Source organism: Mus caroli, chromosome 18 (assembly GCF_900094665.2).
Source record: "Mus caroli chromosome 18, CAROLI_EIJ_v1.1, whole genome shotgun sequence".
Lineage (NCBI taxonomy): Eukaryota > Metazoa > Chordata > Mammalia > Rodentia > Muridae > Mus > Mus caroli.
In genome coordinates, this window is record NC_034587.1 from 63,774,981 (window position 1) to 63,793,153 (window position 18,173).

The 18,173-nt window shown below is 45.7% G+C and overlaps 1 protein-coding gene across 1 annotated transcript in view; it reads left to right on the forward strand.

Annotated features, from left to right (window-relative positions):
* The first annotated feature begins 5,874 nt into the window (after nucleotides 1-5,874).
* Gnal (G protein subunit alpha L) overlaps nucleotides 5,875-18,173 on the forward strand; it is a 147,208-nt gene continuing 134,909 nt past the window's right edge. The window contains exon 1 of the mRNA XM_021150731.2: nucleotides 5,875-7,068. Within this exon, the coding sequence (XP_021006390.1) occupies nucleotides 6,723-7,068 (346 nt within the window). The 5' untranslated portion in view covers nucleotides 5,875-6,722. The remainder of the gene's footprint in view (nucleotides 7,069-18,173) is intronic.

The following is an 18,173-nucleotide window of genomic DNA, read 5'->3' on the forward strand; positions in this document are numbered from 1 at the left end:
CTAATAAATCAGGAATTTAAAAGTAAGAATTGTGCGTGCAATCTAGGACAGATTTTTCAGTCATAAGCTGTATATAACTTTTGCTGTCAACAGTGTTGTATACCGGCCTATATGAACCAGGTACACCTGGGAGGCAGGCTAGGGCTGAAAAAGACTTAGACAGCGAGAGATTAATGGAGCCAAGATATTCCTGTTCAAGGCTCCAGAGTTTATTAAGAGACCATGCTTATAAGGGGGAAGGCCCATCTCCTGCCACCCCACCCCCTCCAGTCCACTCTTGGTGCCTGGAGCCATTCCATCAGCACTCGGTTGCCAGGCTTCTTGATGTATTGTTGCCAAGTTGTTAGCACTTGTCTGCCAGAGCTGTTAGCAGTAAGTCGCCAGTTCCACAGGTAGTCAGCTATCTCAGGAACATCTCAAGGGAAGACAGGTTCAGCCTCTCAGCAGGTAGCAGAAGAGCAGGGCAGTTGTCACTTCAAAAAGGAGCCAGCCAAGTCAGAAAGCTGCACTACAGGTGGCCCCACCTCAGTGGTGAAAAGGTTTATACCAGCCCGCTTCAGGCTGGGGGAGGCTACACCAACAGATCTGTGCATTCCTTCCAGCTGGGACACAAGTTTCTGTTGAAAACCTGAATGGAAGATGGGTTGTACAAGGCATAGATGGACCCACGGGCAGTGCTTCTGGGGGCACCAACAGCAGTGGAGCTTGCTAGAGAGAGATGCCTCAGACGCTTTACAGTGGAGTAGAGAAGATGTCTCAAGATCACTGGATATCCAAGTGAGACTTAAAGCTCTGACCCATTGATACAGTCCTGGGTACTCTCTGTGGGAGTGTCTGCATGAGCGTGGACCCGCCTAAAGACGGATAGAGGAGCAGAGAGTATCAGTGTCTAAGACCATCAGAAAAATATTTGTGTTTTCAGATGGTCTTAGGTCCCTGAGAAAGGGATGGTCAACCTCCATGGGGGGGTCGGGACCCACAGGTTGAGAACTATGAAGCTGGCCAGAGATGCCTGTGTTCTTAATGTTTAGTCCCCTGTCCTGCAGCGTGACAAACGCACCACTTAGCTGTAATGAAAACAGCTGCATGTACTTGGCAAAAAAGCATATTGGATCCTTCTGACCTCTGCTTTCCAAGCAGATGCATGCTGAACGGGAACGCGCATTCACATAGCGTCCCGAGGCATGTGGGTCCATTTTCATCTATATTGTCTGTCTTCCTCTTGGCAGGCAGCAGGGCCTACAACACTACAGCTTACTATGAAACGCTGATAAACCTGTGACCCGCTCTGATACCTGTCACTCAGGATACAAGGCAGCTAGAAAAGAACAGTCCTGCTGGAGGTAAAGAGGCACCTGCCATCACAGGGCTCGGGGCGGGTTGACCATCTGGCCAGAGGAGCAAGACTCGATTCTGGAGTGGCTAATGGTCACGTGGGCCCTTTTGCTGTCTAGACACGAGATCTGAGTTTTCTAGGGTGTGAGCCTGATGCCTTCTTAGGCCACAAGCCCTGAAAATAAGTGAAGTTCTTCAACTCCTGTCTCTGTTCATTGGCATTAGTGGTGACAGGCATTACACACGCCAGTGTTCTGGTCACGGGAGGCGTTGTCAACAAAACCGCGATGAAACTAATAACGCAGGGCCAGCTGTGTGACCTCCAAAAACATTGAGAGAGAGGGGGGATGAGAGAGAGAGAGAGAGAGAGAGAGAGAGAGAGAGAGAGAGAGAGAGAGCGAGAGCTAGCAGAGCTTATTTAGGTTTTTCCATCCCGGTATCACCACTGGCACCAAAACCAGTTTCTACACTTAGGAAACCAAAAGGTGCAGCCTAAAAAAAGAAAATAAACACTTAGCAGCCAGACGTGGTAGCAATGGCCTTTAGTCCCAGCGTTAAGGATGCAGAGGCAGGCAGATCTCTGTGAGTTTGAAGCCAGCCTAGTCTACAAATTGAGTCTAGGACAGCCAGGGCTACACAGAGAAACCCTGTCTAGGGAAAAACAAAAGAGAAGAAAAAAAGAAAGAAAGAAAGAAAGAAAGAAAGAAAGAAAGAAAGAAAGAAAGAAAGAAAGAAAGAAAGAAATGCTTAGCAGGACAGCTAGCATCACGCGCCCCCATCATTGCCCAAAGTATGAAATATCGATGCTCTGAAAGCAAGAAATGAGGTTATAAACACCAGAGGAGAACAGAGTCCATACAAAAATCCACTAACAAAAGTTTCAAATACATCAATAAAAGCTAAGTAGATGAGGCTGGGGAGTTGACCCAGAGTCTAAGAGAGTGAACCATTCTTGGAGAACACTCAAGTTCTGTTTCTAGCACCCACAATGGGTAGCTTACAACTATCTGTAGCTCCAGCGCTAGAGATCAGATGCCCACAGCAGGCACACTCACTTGCACCGACTCACACACAGATCCACAAATACACACTTAGATTCTTTAAGGTTGATTTATTTTTCTATGTTCAAGTATTTTGTCCGCATGTATGTATGTAACCTTCCCTCAACCTGAAGCTGGCTGAGCCAGACCTTGACCTTGCTGCCACTAAGGAGATTACCTAGGGTGGAGCCTTCCTCCCTAGATCACTCTATTGTTCAGCCACTGTCACTGTTCCACTTCAAGATACTGCTACCTGCTGAGAGGACCTGGAGCTATTCCAGAGACTATGCCCTATCCTGCATGTCATCACCTGCAGCTGGTTCCAGGCTCCAAGGATGAATTGGTGGGAATGTGCCTCCCGCCTTTTTATAAGCGCAGTCACCATTAAGCATTTGAACCTTGAACAGACTAGTATGTCTAGGTTCCCTCTTTTTTTTCAGCTCCAGGTTGCCTCCCAGGCACCCGGACATGAGAGCCACAGGTCAGCCCCAACATATATATATCACATGCACTCCTTCAGCCCTAAAAATAAAATGTTTATTTTACATGTATGAATGCTCTGTCTTCTATGGACATCAGAAAGGGAACCAGATCTCATTAGAGATGATTGTGAGCCACCATGTGGTTTCTGGGAATGGAACTCAGGACCTCTGGAAGAACACCCAGTGCTTTTAACCACTGAGCCATCTCTTCAGGCCCCATAAAGTAATTTTGTAACAAAGAAAATGAATGCTTAATGTCAGCTGACTGTTAAAGTGTGTTGTCAACCCTGGAGTCTAGTTGATATACCAGGTGTCAACTCTTTTAGTTACTTTTCTATTGCTGTGACAAAATGCCATGACCAACACAACTTACAGAAGAAAGCGTTTAATTGACTTTCAGTTTCAACAGGTTAGAGTCCATGATGGTGGAGCAAAGGCATGGGTGGCAGCAGGAACAGCTGAGAGCTCACATCTCAAACCACAAGCAGGAAGTAAAACTAGCCTGAAGATTGTGTTAATCTTTTGAAACTTCATTGGCAGGAAGCCTGGGCTCGCCAAAGCCTCTTGTCATCCCCAGGGCACACTCTCTGCCTTCGGCCTGTGGATGGAGATGTGAGCTCTCAGCTGCCTTCTTTCGCCATAGACTTCAGCCCTCAGGAAATGTAAGCCTACTTTTTCTCATTTATAACTCATGGTGTTTTTAATCATCACAACAGAAAAGTAATAAAAGTCGTTTTATAGCTACAAATTAAATTAGCTGCATTCAAATTCTTTGTAACTGATAATACATATTTAAGGGCATGATGTAATGTGTAATGTATATTTACACAGTACATAGGTTAAATAAAGCATAGGCATGATCTCATAGTGACTTTTATGTTGGAGGCACTACTTAACATGTGTTCCTTCAAGACTCTTGTGACATAAGATAGAGTATGGTGGGTACTCCAAAGAAACCAAAACACTAAAATTAGAAACTACCATATCGGGGCTAGAGAGATGGCTCAGCAGTTAAGAGCACTGACTGCTCTTCTGAAGGTCCTGAGTTCAAATCCCATTACACATGGCTCACAACCATGTGTAATGGGATCTGGTGCCCTCTTCTGGTGTGTCTGAAGACAGCTAGAGTGTACTTAGCTATAATAATAAATAAATCTTTGGGCCAGAGCAACCAGAGGTCTTGTATTCAATTCCCAGCAACCACATGATGGCTCACAACCATCTGTACAGCTACAATGTGCTCACATACATAATATAAAATAAATCTAGAGAAAAAAAAAAGAGAAAGAAACTACCATACTTTGGTCGATGAGAAGGCACAATTAGAAAAGGCACCTGTTGCCAGGCGTGACCAGAATGACCTTGGTGGAAGAAGGGGCCCAGCTTCAAAAATTGTGCTCTGAACTGGGCAGTGGTGGTGCATGCCTTTAATCCCAGAGGCAGGCAGATTTCTGAGTTCAAGGCCAGCCTGGTCTACAGAGTGAGTTTCAGAACAGCCAGGACTATACAGAAAAAACCTGCCTCAAAAAACTAAAAAAAAATAAAAATAAAAAATTAAAAAAAATGTGCTCTGATCTCTACATGCATGCCATGGCAAGGAGGCACGTGCATGCATATACATACATACATACTTACATAAAAGCATTTTTAAATGTATTAGAGCTACCATATGACCTAGCCATCTGTTACCGGGTATATATCTAGTAGGCTAGCAGAAAGCCTAATGCCAGGAGTACATTACTTCTTTTGGACTTGTTGGTCCCTGAAGTCCCAAAAGCATCCCCAACTTTAAAAGTCAGTATTTGGAGCTCGTGGCTGCCCCTCCTGAAGACACCATATACTTGAGTCACAGTTTGTGAAGAAATTGAGCTGGCCCGACTGACAGCTTCATCTCTATTGGCTAGCTTTCATAGGAAGGTGCTAAGCATGCTACAAGAGGGCTGAGGAAGTTATATCTAGGGGTGTGTGAGAGAGAGAGACAGACAGACAGACAGGAGAGTAGGGGGTAGGGAGGAGAGAGGGAGAGGGAGAGGGAGGGGGAGGGGGAGAGGGAGAGGGAGAGGGAGAGAGACCATGAATTCATGCGGGGAGGAAAGCGAAGAGGAAAATGATGTAATCACCCAATTTTTTTAAAAGTACTCCTCCCTCCCTCTCTTCCCATAAAAGAAGTCTTCACCCTTTACCCTCTAGCCTTCTTCTACGTATTTTGGGGGGGGAGGTGGTTTTTTTTTTTTTTTTTTTGAGACAGGGTTTCTTTGTGTAGCCCTGGCTGTCACTCTGTAGACCAGGCTGGCCTCGAACTTTGCCTCCTGAGTGCTGGGATTAAAAGCGTGTGCCACCACGACTCCAGGCCTTAGAAGCCAGAGACTTTTGGCTCCAGGTGTGCTCGCTGCCCCTCCAGGGTCCAACCACAAGCAGCGTGGCACTCTGCATCCTATGAAACTCTCTGCCCTTGAGTGACAACAACAACAGGCAGCAGCGGTTAGTGTCAGCTAGTATTAGGGCCCTGGAGAACTTCCCATTGAGACTCTCCACTCCTATCCTACAGTGACCACGAAATTATAGCTCTGAAGCAGACCTGGAGTATCTGCCCTCAGTCCTGAGGGGCAGGCAGCTCCAGTGACTCCAGCTCCTCTATTTTTTTTTTCCACTTTTCATAGCCTTCCTCCTTCCAACTCTGGCTTTCCACCTCTACCTTCCGACACTGCCCTTCCCCCTATCGCCTGCCACTGGGCCTCAGGAGCTGCTGGTGGTTGCTCTCCCGAGCCTTCAGGGGTCTTCTTTGACATAGCTGGTTGTTCCCACTATTGTTTCTAGCTAAGCTGGATGTATCCATGATAAAGATCACACGCAGGCAAGGAAAGACCATTCGGGGAATCCTTTTTATTAGACCTAATGTCGCAATACAATGGGCACAACAGTAAAAAGTAGCCGAACCCCCAATTTATATAGCCCGGATGAGGCATGGTAAGGATGCATCATGTAAGTGAAGAATTGTATTTGCCCCGATCCCAGCACAGCCTCCAGTTCCACGGCCCTGGCCTCTTACTGCTTCCCCTCCTGCTGTAAATGAGAAGAGCTTCCAGGTCATCTAACAGCCACCAAATCCTATCTTGCTGAAGATACTGTCTTCCAAAGCTGGCAAGGGACGTCTGCAGTGATGGTCACGGCTGGAATCAAGGCCTTCTGGATCGGGAGTCTTTGCTTCAGTTGCGGTTATCCGTTCAGCTGGTGTGTGTCACAGGGCTTTTAAGGTACAGAGCAGGGTGCTGTTTAATATCCTCCCAGCTCCAAGCTGCCAAGCTTAAGGGAACGGTCTGTCGGACAGACTCTATCCATTGTTGCTCATAGGTCTCACCAACCCTCTCTTGGGAGTTTTGCTCACTCATAGAAACTAACATTTTCAACAGTGTTTAACAATGCTCCATCCTGCCCCAGCACCGTAGGCCGCTTAGTCTCTGGCTCAGCTCTAGCTAGTGGTAACCTAACCATCCCTGCAACAAGGCAAGGAGCTCTGCCCGGTACTTATGATAGGCAGCCAGGGTACCAATACTTGCCACAGGAGGCAGTATTTACGGTAACCGGAGCAGTCTGCGCGGCGGTTTTACGGTAACGGGGGCCGGGCTGGCCAAGGGCCTTGGTCAGCTCCGCCTGCTTGGGGCGCTCTCAGGTGCGAGCTCGCGCCTGGGACGTTCGGAGGATGCACAATGGCCCCTCGGGGCAGTGAGGGGCCGTGGTCCCCCAGCGGGACCCACCGCAGCCACGCCCCGCAGCTGGCGCCCCAGGGTCCGAGTGCAGCGCTGCCTCCCGCGTCGGCGGGAGCCCCGTTCTGACCCGCGGGGACTTGCCCGCGCCCCGCGCCCCGATGGGCCTGTGCTACAGCCTGCGGCCGCTGCTCTTCGGAAGCTCAGAGGACACCCCGTGTGCGGCCTCGGAACCGTGCGCGGAGGATGCTCAGCCCAGCGCCGCCCCGGCCCCTGCCCCGCTCCCAGCCCCGGCTCCCGTGGGGACCCTGCTCCGGCGTGGCGGCGGCCGGATCGCCGCGAACGCGCGGCCGCCAGGCGAGCTGCAGAGCCGCCGGCGACAGGAGCAGCTACGAGCCGAGGAGCGCGAGGCGGCTAAAGAAGCGAGGAAAGTCAGCCGGGGCATCGACCGCATGCTGCGCGAGCAGAAGCGCGACCTGCAGCAGACGCACCGGCTCCTGCTGCTGGGTAGGTCTGCACTGGTGGGAGCTGGGGGGATTCGGGCGGGACCCTGCCTTGGAGAATGTCAGGCGTGGACACTGCAGACAGAATGACTTTCAGCCTGACATTTAAATGGCTTCGTCGCCAGAACGCTCCTGGGTGATTTCGCTCTCTTCCATGCCTTGTGACCGAGGGCCAGTAGCTCACGAATTACTAATTAATGTGCCTCTCTGGGAAATTTCCGCCCTTGATCCATTGATTTCCTCAGCGTGAACTCCACCGGGACGCCTTATCCTAGCCCTGCCATTTCCTGCCACAGTCCCGGCAGCTTAGTTTGTTCTAAGAACGCCAATGATAGGAGACTTGGAAAGCCTTTTAGTAAACCACAAAGCTTTTATTGAAAGCACGGTCTTGAGAACAGAGCTGGGGATGGATTTAGGGTGCTGGCTGCTGAGAAAGCGCACCCTTGGCCACCTAGTGTTATAAGTTACTGGTGCCATAAGGGTGTTTGCTCTTCTCAGAACCAGTGACATAAGAGAGTGGCCTGGCCTGTCTGTTCCCACCCTGCGCCCCGCCCCCCGCCTCAATCGTCCCTCCCAACTGTAATAAAGTGGACATAAACCTGCCAGCACTGGGAGGTCCGCTGGTATTTTTCAGAGTTTAGCATGAGTGTGCTCTTTAACAACTAAAAAAACATTTTCTGTACAGTCGAGTGTGCGATGAAAAAGGGAAACAGGTCACGAATTCCTTGTGCCTGTGTACACAGTGTGTCTGCACACAGCAGAGACCAGAGGACGACATTGGGGGTCCTGCTCTGTCGCTTTGCTCCTTGTTCCTCTGAGACAAAGTCTCTCGTTGAAGCTGCACTAAGATTTGTAACTACCAGGCGTTGAGGTTGCCGGGCTTCCCTGATGCTGGGATCCATAGGCAGGTCCTCGTGCATGAGCGTCAAAGGCGTGTCTCCACCCTCTAAATCGTAAAGTGATTGCTTTGTTTTACAACTTTATCACACTTATGTGGGTGTGTTGGCACACATGTGTAGAGGTCAGTGGACAACTTACGTGTGTCTGTTCTCGCCTACCAACTTGTGGGTAGCCAGGCATGAAATGCAAGCTATCAGGCCAGGCAAGCACTGGCCCTGAATCTTAAATTCTTTGTTCTACTTGTTGCCTTTTAGATTTCCAAGGTGAGGGGTTGGGGGGGGGGGTGTCTGGAAATGATGTCAAAATCTGATCCAATTTTGTGAGCTATCAGGTGGAATGGCTAGCCATCTGCATTCGGCTCTGTGGGGGGGGGCTATGCCATGCAAAGTCAAAACTGGTTTCCAAATGAGCACAGCTCTTAAAATCTCAGGAAGAAATAGAGTTTAAACGGACTCACCTACTTTAAGAATGAATGATTGAAAACCAAAACTAGCTACTGCGTCATGGTGAAATGTATGAATTCTAAAACAGAAGGAAAATTTCCTTTGAAACAAGAGACAAACTATAAACATGAGAGCCCTCCCTACCTTTTCTTCAGGAGATGCATTTCCATATTTCTATGGATAATGGAGATCACGTATAGAACCGTATAGAACATATAGAACATACTATGCTTTGCCCGTGTAGACACACCTACTGTGGTGCTTAATATGTAAATTGGGCACAATTTAAAGGAACAACTTATGTAGACTCACACAACAGACTAACAACTAATAAAACACGTATGAACAATAGCCTGTAATAAATGCCCTACGAACGAATATGGTTTCTCTCCAAATCTTGCTGTGCTAACCCTACTGATCCTTCTTCTGGTGCTGTGAGGTGATGCAGAGTCTTGGTGAGGGAATGAAGGTGAATGGCACGACACAGGAGTTTCTATGTATCTGGAATGCTGGAGTATCATATGTGTTGTATGCCTCCACAGAGGAACATAACCAGACACAAGGATGTTTACAGTGCGTCTCATTCAGAGGACCGGGAGTCGTGATGAGCATGCCTCCCTCGTTATCACCCTTCGCCCTTGCCTTTCATTATAACCTTTATGAACATCTGGGATGGGGCACTTCTTGGACCCCTGGGTCTAGTTAATGTCTGCAAGTGTCAAGTTCTTGCAGTCTTTAGAACAAACAGGTCATTATAATAGAGTGTGTATATATATATATATATATATATATATATATATATATATATGCAGATTCTTTCCCATGTTACAGAATACAGCAAGTATCCTAGCCCATCCTCACACCTCCTATCAATAACATTCTAGTATTAGCGCTGCTTGAAAATACCAAAGTGTATCAAAACTAGGTAACTACTAAGTGGCCAACAAGCAGGTAGCATACACAGTGTGGCTTCTCTGTACAAAAGAAAATTCACCTCCTAGGCAGGAGGTGGAGGGACAGGGGGAGTGCTCAGCACAAGATTTCATTGTGTGGGCTGGAGAGATGGCTCAGTGGTTAAGAGCACTGACTAATCTTCCAGAGGTCCTGAGTTCAAATCCCAGCAACCACATGGTGGCTCACAACCATCTGTAATGGGATCCAATGCCCTCTTCTGGTGTATCTGAAGACTGCTACAGTGTACTCAGATAAAGAGTAAGTAAGTAAGTAAATAAATAAATAAATATTTCATTGTGTTAATTACAAGGATCATTAAAGACTTACAAATAGTTTATTTCTGAAAATTTCCATTTAGTATTTTCTAACCACTGTTAACCTTGGTAACTGAAACTGTACGTGAGCCCCCAACTTCAAATGAAGAGTTAACTACCATATACCAAGGAATAAAGCAATTGGCTCAAAAGAGGAGCGCACAAAGCATCAGTTCTACTCTCCAGAGCCAACTTTACAATGTGGTAAAGCAAATGTTTCAAGAGAGCCTGAGGATACAAAATTGCATTTCTAGACTTCTGTGCCTATTTTGAACCATAGTGGCAGACTTGAGCACTGAAGACATTTTTTGAAAGGCAAAAATAAATTTCAAGTGCTTGCAATGAGTTTTGAATGGCTGTACTCTTTAAAGACATTGTCTCATAGCCTGACACAGCTTGTTTGCTACCTCATGTTTGAAATAATGAGAGCTCAAAGTTCGCACACACTTCTAGGGTTTAATGCATCATATTCTAAAGGCTCAAAAGGAGGAGGATTCTGGGCTCAAAAATAGGTTAGTAAGGTAAGGTCATGAGTTAGGATTAACACAATGTTTTCCTTTTTCTTTTGTGTGCATGGAGTTTTGTCTGCATGTATTTCTGTGCACCATGTGCATCCAATATCCTCGGAGGCAAAAAGATGGCATCAAATACCTTGGGACTGGAATTATAGATAGCTACAAACTCCCATGTGGGTGCTGGGAATCAAACTCAAGTCCGCTATCAGAACCCAAATGCTCTTAACCATTGAACCCTCTCTGCAGCCATTAACATAAGGTTTTTCAGTATGATTGACTAGTCAGACATAACTCCTAAAACATAATAGAAATGGGGCTTAGGACATGTAGGTGGGGCTTTGGTTCAATCCCAGAAGCACCACCATCAGAAATATATGAAGCAAAAAGCATTTGATTTGTGGTAAAGAAGGCTGAAGCTATAAAAGAGAAGTGAGAAATGGCCTCAGAAGAATGCTCTGGAAAGCTCTAAGTCATAAGTTTCTTTAGCATATGTTTGATTGTTATTCTCTCTAAAGACATTACCTCATAGCGTAATATAGTTTGTATAATGTGAGTGGCCTTAGCTCAAATGACTCATTTTGTGGAGTACATTGTATCTTCTACCCAAGACTATCAACAGGAAAACCTGGATCTAAGATGAGTTCAGTGGTAGCAGGTACTGGCCCTGGACTCCCAGCACCAATCTTAACACACACACACACACAAGTAAATTACAATAATATATTTTTTAAATCTGGTATCGTTTATATATTTTGAGTAGATTTGGGTTATATACAGAAAGGCCGTTGACATTTGTTACAATTTAGAAAGGACTTGACCAGAAATCATGGATCAGACTTGTAGGCCCTTGGTCTTAGATTGTCTGCTTCTGTTGCTCCTATGTCTGCCAGTGTTTTGCTTGCCTGCTCCTTTAATGATCCTAAATTGTGAGCCCACATTGGAAACTGTGGTGGTTTGAATGTGCTTGGCCCACCGGAAGTGGTACTATTAGGAGGCGTGGCCTTATTGGAGAAGGTGTAGCCTTGTTGGAGGAAGTATGTCACCAAGGGGTGTTGTCTGCTGCCCACAAGCAATGAGCAGGTTCCATAAGGCTCTGGTCTGGTGGGGAATGCTAGGACTGTTACAGATCTTAGAAGCGAAGCAAAGAGGTTTGGGTAGCCTGCATAAGGCAGGTAGCCCAGGGCCCCAGGTTTCTCAGCAGCTACTGCAGCAGCAGCATAGGCAGCATGAGCCTGGCCAGCCACCAGGCAGGTCTAAGACCCTTCAGCTTTTTTACGAGAGAGAATTCCTCCCCAGCTCAGTAAAGACAGCCACTCTCAGACAATCCTCAGTGAAATAACTTGTGTGCTTTATTCCAGGTGGACACGGACTATATAAACATTCAGGAGTAGGGTGGGATTTAGGGGTAGGCGTTTTCTATTGGCTCCGTTTGAGACGTTAGTGACGCTCTACTTGCGGGAGGAAGGGTTCCAGGTGTTGCATTACGTGACTGATTACCCACGGTCCTCTCAATGTGGGGTCGTGGTTACAGGTTCCAGGGTAGGTACAAAAATGGGTAGGGAGCTGCCCTACTCCCGCTGATCTCAAGTCTCTGAGCTTCCCCGGGTCTGAGCTCACTCAACCAACTTTCCCTACAGTAGGGGTGGGCTGTGGAGGTTCTCCTATGTTCAGGTTCCACCGATGCTAAAGAGAGACATTCTTCCTGGCTGCCTTCAGGGCAAAGATGTAGCACTCTCAGCTGCTTCTCCAGCACCGTGCCTGCCTGGATGCTGCCATGCTTCCCTTCATGATGACAACGGACTGAACCTCTGAAACTGTAATCCAGCGCCTATTAAATGCTGTCCTTTATAAGAGCTGCCTCGGTCATGGTGCTTCTTCAGAGCAGTGAGACCCTAACTAAGACAGGGACAGAGTTCATAGACTCACTCGGTACACTTGCTTCCATGACCCTCTGACCTGGCCCACTATGTTGAGGATGCTCTCTCAACCACACCCACAATAACTACTTAGGCCAGGATGTCATCCCAAAGTCTAGCTCTTCCATAAGGTGGATCAGACGGTTTGACTCTCTCCCGTATATCACTTAGCAAGGTTTCCCAGTAGCATCACAAACAACTACCCCTAAATCCCACCCCACTCCTCAATGTTTATGTAGTCCCTGTCCACACGGAATAAAGCATACAAGCTATTTCACTGAGAATTGTCTGAGAACCTCACTGGAAGAGTGAGGACCCTTGATGGGATGGATGATAGGGGAAGCATCTTTCAGGAATACAGGATATTATATCTATGGATGGGATGTGAATGGGATGGAGTCAAGTTTGACCAGCATGTTAAGAATTGGGAGGTGTGGCCTTGGGGAAAGGGTCAGTTGCTGGGGGTGGGGAGGGGTTGGGGGAGGGGGCTGTTTCTTCTTTCTTGTCAGTTCTTCTTGAGGCAGGGGAGAGGGAATTGCGTAGGCGGAAGGTAAGACTTAGTCTTACGAGATACTGGGCTAAGACTTTGTCTTACAAGAAATTTAAGGTTGGTATAATAAAAAAGTTTACTTATCTAAGTCTAGATTACTGTGCTATTGTAGCTGACCTGCCTTCTGTGATCCTCTGAGGCCAGAAACTTCAGTCTCTGGCACTTAGCACCTCATCCTAAAACAGCAGGAGATTAAGTAAAGGAATAATTGCTAGAGCCTTCTCCTTAATGTCCAGATGCCTCTTGCTTGTCAGGCTAGGGGGAAGTTTGGAGCAATGAACTATTGAACCAGGAGATGAGAATAACACTCGAAGAAGGAAAAACTTGTATGCATATGCAAATATGCATAATCTCACATAAATTCATATTCAGCTTTATTCATGATCATTTATTCATTTTCATTCAAACCCAGCTGGGCCCAGCTTACATGCATTCTCACAATTACATACACACACACACACACACGTATACATTCTCACAATTACATACACACACACACATCCATACTTACATATGCATATGGAACAAAAGTCCAAGCACTGGTGCAGAAAGAACTCACTCATTCTGGATGAAAAGAAAATGCGCTCCAATTTTTATTACATAGAGAAAGAAAAGGCTTCTACCTTTTTAATGCTAAGTGAATTAAACCCATGTTTGCAAGAAAAATTTGTTTTAATAAGACTAAACCTGCCTTGTCCTTACCATGGGACCTGTTCTGTCCCATGGTAAGGGGAAGCCTGCCTGCTCCTTCTGTTCTCTGTGACATCTTTTTCATCTTTCCCTCTACATTCTGCATATTGCTCTCTTAGTATTTTATGTTACCTATAATTTCTAAGTTACTCCACTCTGCATTTTCCTTCTAATCTAAAAAGTATTCTGTCTAAAAACTTCTCCTCAGCTGAGTTCTTCTCACCTCCGTTCCTCTCACCCCAGTCCCTCAGTTCTGACTCTTCTCTTTGTCCTCAGCTCTTAAACATCATTCAGAATACATGATCACATGTGGAAAAGTTCATCAAAAGTTCACACAGAAAATCAAATCATAAATCGAAGTAGAAGTTTACAACAGCGAATGTTTACATGCATATCCATTAGGAGTGATTATCTGCCTAAACATCCATCACCTGTTTGGTATAGATAAACCAGTCAATATTTTACCTTCTGTCCTAGCACCTATAATAAATCCTTAGTTGCCTTTTTATGAACTTTGGTTAACTATTTTACAACCTCTTAGAATGTGCTCCGAGTAGGAGAAAGTCTGGTTACCATCTAAGAGTAATTAACTGGTGACACTTGAGAGACTGGCAGAGTTCTCATTGCAGCTTTGAGTATCAGAAAAGGACCTAATAGCAGTACCATTATAAAAAAAAGCTTAATAATTACAGATATAATTTTAGGAATTCTTATAGGATCATCATTAAGACTTAAGTCATCTATTTGTCTATATAGCATCACTACAAGACAGTACATCTTCGTGGAACTGCAGAGATCTGTTTCAAAGGGGGTGTGCTCCTACTTAGTGATTGTTATATATGTTTAATAATTATGGGAAATGCCTATTAATAGCAGGACTCTTTCCTAAAACGAGTCCCTCACAGCCTTGCTTAATGAGGGCTTACCTGTCGCAGATTATATAATAATCCGAGGCAGGCCACTTCAGGATGATCACCTACTAGTTATTAGCTTGTCGCATTATGACTCCTGACAGTCAGTTGGCTAGATGTGGAACACAGGCAGTAGGGAGGGACCTGAGATAACTCTGTTTTGTAAGCAGGAAGTGATGGAGGTGCTAACAAGTCTGTTTTCTGGGGTGGATTCCTGGTCTTGTAGTCCGCCTTTTTCACATTTGCTATTAAAATCTTTTCTCTGTGTGTAGGTGAGGGGCTCTCTGCTGCTTCTCCTCTAATGAGGACATCGGCACTATCAGATTAGAATCTTGCCTCATAACCCTATTTCATCTTAGAGAGCCCCCCTTAGGCTCTGTGGCAAAAACAACATTGAGGATTATAATTCAATATGAATTATATATGCAAAATTGTGTCCTATCCAGCAGTTAAAGCAGAGAGTTCATGCCCTGTCTTACAAGAGGAAGCTTCATTTCTTGATGCCTTGTGAGGACCTACACTGGTTCCCATAGTGGCCAGGTCTTATGAATTCCTAGAATAAGACAGGAATACCAGTTTTCCTCTGAAGGCTAATTTTTTAAGGCAGGATCTATTGTGTAGCTCCGTCTGTCCCCCAACTCAGAGATCCACCTGCCGCTACCTCCCAAGTGCTCAGGTTAAAGACGTGTGCGACCACATCCAGCAAAGCTATCTCTTCATTAGCATCATTAGATCATATTTTTGTGAGCCACCGACTGACTACATGGTCAGCTCGTTCTTGCCTCTGGTTTCCCCCAGGCCACACTAAGAAGGCCCATTGATGACAAGCTTGGATCTATACTAATTAAAAGCATAATTGGCTTGACAAAGTGTATCAATCCATTTTGCAACTATAATGAAACACCTGAGGCCAAGTAACTTTATAACAATGAGAGGTTTACTATGGCTTTATACTTCTGAAGATCAATATTGAAGGGCTTGCAAGTGGTGGTTGTCTACTAGTTAGCCTCCTCTTGGTAATCTCTTCATCTCAAGGTGGTTCTGTCTTGACATCCAAGAGGGGGAAGGAGAAAGAAGAGGAAAAAGGGAAAGAAAAGAGAATAGAAAAGAAGAGAAGAGAGGAGAGGAGAGCAGATGTCCCAGTCTCTGTCTTCTTATAAAGCCCTTGGTTATTCAGTCATGGAAATCCATCCTAATGACTTCATCTAGTTTCTGAACAGCTCCTATAGGCATCACCTCTAGACACCACATTGGATTAAGTGTCTACTCTCTCTCTCTTTCTCTCTCTCTCTCTCTCTCTCTCTCTTTGTTTTTTTTTTTTTTGTTTGTTTGTTTGTTTGTTTTGAGACAGGGTTTCTCTGTGTAGCCCTGGCTGTCCTGGAACTCACTTTGTAGACCAGGCTGGCCTCGAACTCAGAAATCCGCCTGCCTCTGCCTCCCAAGTGCTGGGATTAAAGGTGTGCGCCACCACCGCCCGGTGTGTCTACTCTCTTAATACCTTCAATTTTCAATTAAGCTCCACACATGAAGCTTAAGGTGCAAACTCAGGGCTGTGCATGGTGGCACACATAATACCAGCCTTTGGGGAGGCTGAGGTAGGATTGCCATGAATTTGAGGCCAGCCTGGGCAATAAAGTGAATTGCAGGCCAGCCAGAACCAAATAGCAAATAGCAAATAGCAAGACTTTGTCTCAGAGAGAGAGAGAGAGAGAGAGAGAGAGAGAGAGAGAGAGAGAGAAGGAAAAATGGAAAGGGGAAAGTAATAGATGGATAAAAGGATGGGTGGGTGGATGGATGGATAGATAGACAAGACAGACAGACAGATAGACAGATATACATACATACATACATACATATTTCAACGATACCTCTTTCATGAAGAGCAATCTCTTTGGGGACAGTCACTACTGTTTTTTGTTAGTTAGTTTGTTTGTTTCCAGAATACTGGTGTGACTTTAACTCACATCTTTTTGCTCCTTTAGAAGCACAGGGTGAAGTCCCACAGGAATTTTTCACCACCCTGAGAAGTTAGTTGCTGTTTTTTTTTTTTTAAGTCTATTTTTGATTTGTATGTTTGTGCTGGCTAGGTTTTATGCCAACTTGACACAAGCTAGGATCATCTGGGAAGATGGAATCTTAATCAAGAAAATGGCTCAATAGGACTGGCCTGTAGATAAGTCTATGGGAATATTTTCTTGATTGATGGTTGATATGGGAGGGCTCAGTTCACAGTGGGAAGTGCTACCCCTGGGCAGGTAGTCCTGGGTCCTATAAGAGAGCAGGATGAGCAAGCCATGAGGATCAAGCCAATAAGGAGCACTCCTCCATGGCTTCTGCATCAGCTCCTGCCTCCAGGTTCCTACTCTGACTTCCCAGGATGATGGATTATAAACTGTAAGATGAAATCCTTTCCCCCACAAGCTGCTCTTGTGTTCTATACCAGTGAATAAAACTCGAAGACAGAAATTGGAGCCAGGTCATGTAGTATTGCTGTGACAGATCTGACTGTGTGTTTGGGGGAGGATTGTAGAAGGATCTGGGAACTATAAGGTGGGAAAGCCATTAAGTGCTCACAGCTCAGTGGGCTATTCTCCAGGAGCTTCCAAAAAAATGAGAATCAATCGAAATGCAGTCAAAGGAGGCATGGAGTGTGAAGCTTCAGAGAGGAGTTTGTGAGTCCTTTCACGATTAGCCAAGCCATTTGCTACTTGGTATTAAGAATCTGTGGTTTTGGTTGGCTGTAATTAACAAGAGACCAGAATCAATAAAGTGAAACATTGTCTTCGCTGAGACAGCCAAAGCTGATCAGCTGAGCCTGAGAATCAGCTGTAATTACGAAGACATCAACATCATGGAGGCGAAATCTTCTGGGAAGTGTTTCCTTCACCCAAGGTCAGTACACAGAAGCTGTGTCCCAGAGGGGAATCCACCAAGGCTGTACTGTGTGCAGACAGCTGAACTTGGTAATGCATAAGAGTTTTCTAGGTGGTACTGGTTTAGAAAGCATGAAGAGGTCATGGTGAGCCACTGGGGCTTCATACAATGTGGCTTGCCTGGCATCCCTGAGAAGAGGCTGGGAGAGGCCACGGGTGAAGGTACACCCTCAGCTGCAGTAGAATTCCATCTTTTGAAGGGATCGTGAAGAGACCCCAAGGATTGGCACCAGAGCCCCTGGAGAGAGCCTAGGAGAGGGTATTGGTAAAGCTGCAGCCCAGTTGCAGAGACTCCAGCATTTTGGAGAGGTGGTGCCATGGCTGCAGAGGATGGCCACAGGTGTGGAATGGAGCTGGCTTGAGCCTACGAGATAAGTTGTGTGTGCTGTGGGTGGCAGAACCAGAAAAATGGAGTTGTGAGCCCAGGGGATTGTAAGTGAGTCCCAGTCGTCAAGCTCTGAACCTTTTTATACTGTTGAACTTTGATCTGGTTTAGCTTGATTATAGCTGTGCCCTGGCTCTTTCATCTTGGAGTAAGAACATACTTAGCTGCTTAATATTTAACAGGCGTCCATAGTTGAGAGGCTTTGAAATGTCAAAGAGATGGAATTTTATAGAAACTTTGCAATTTGGATATTTTAAAGAGACTGAACTTCTAAAGTAATGGAACATTTAAAAGCAGTGGGATTCTTATTTAAATAATAATGTTTTATATTGTCACATTAACATGACATCTGTTGTGGCTTAATAAGTGATGTGTTGTGTGTCAAGCTGAGAAGGAGCCCATTTTTTTCCTTTTTTATTTTTATTTTTTATTACATATTTTCTTCATTTACATTTCAAATGTGTACTGGCTAATTTTGTGTCAACTTGACACAGCTGGCGTTATCACAGAGAAAGGAGCTTCAGTTGAGGAAATGCCTCCATGAGATCCAACTGTAAGGCATTTTCTCAATTAGTGATCAAGGGGGAAAGGCCCCTGT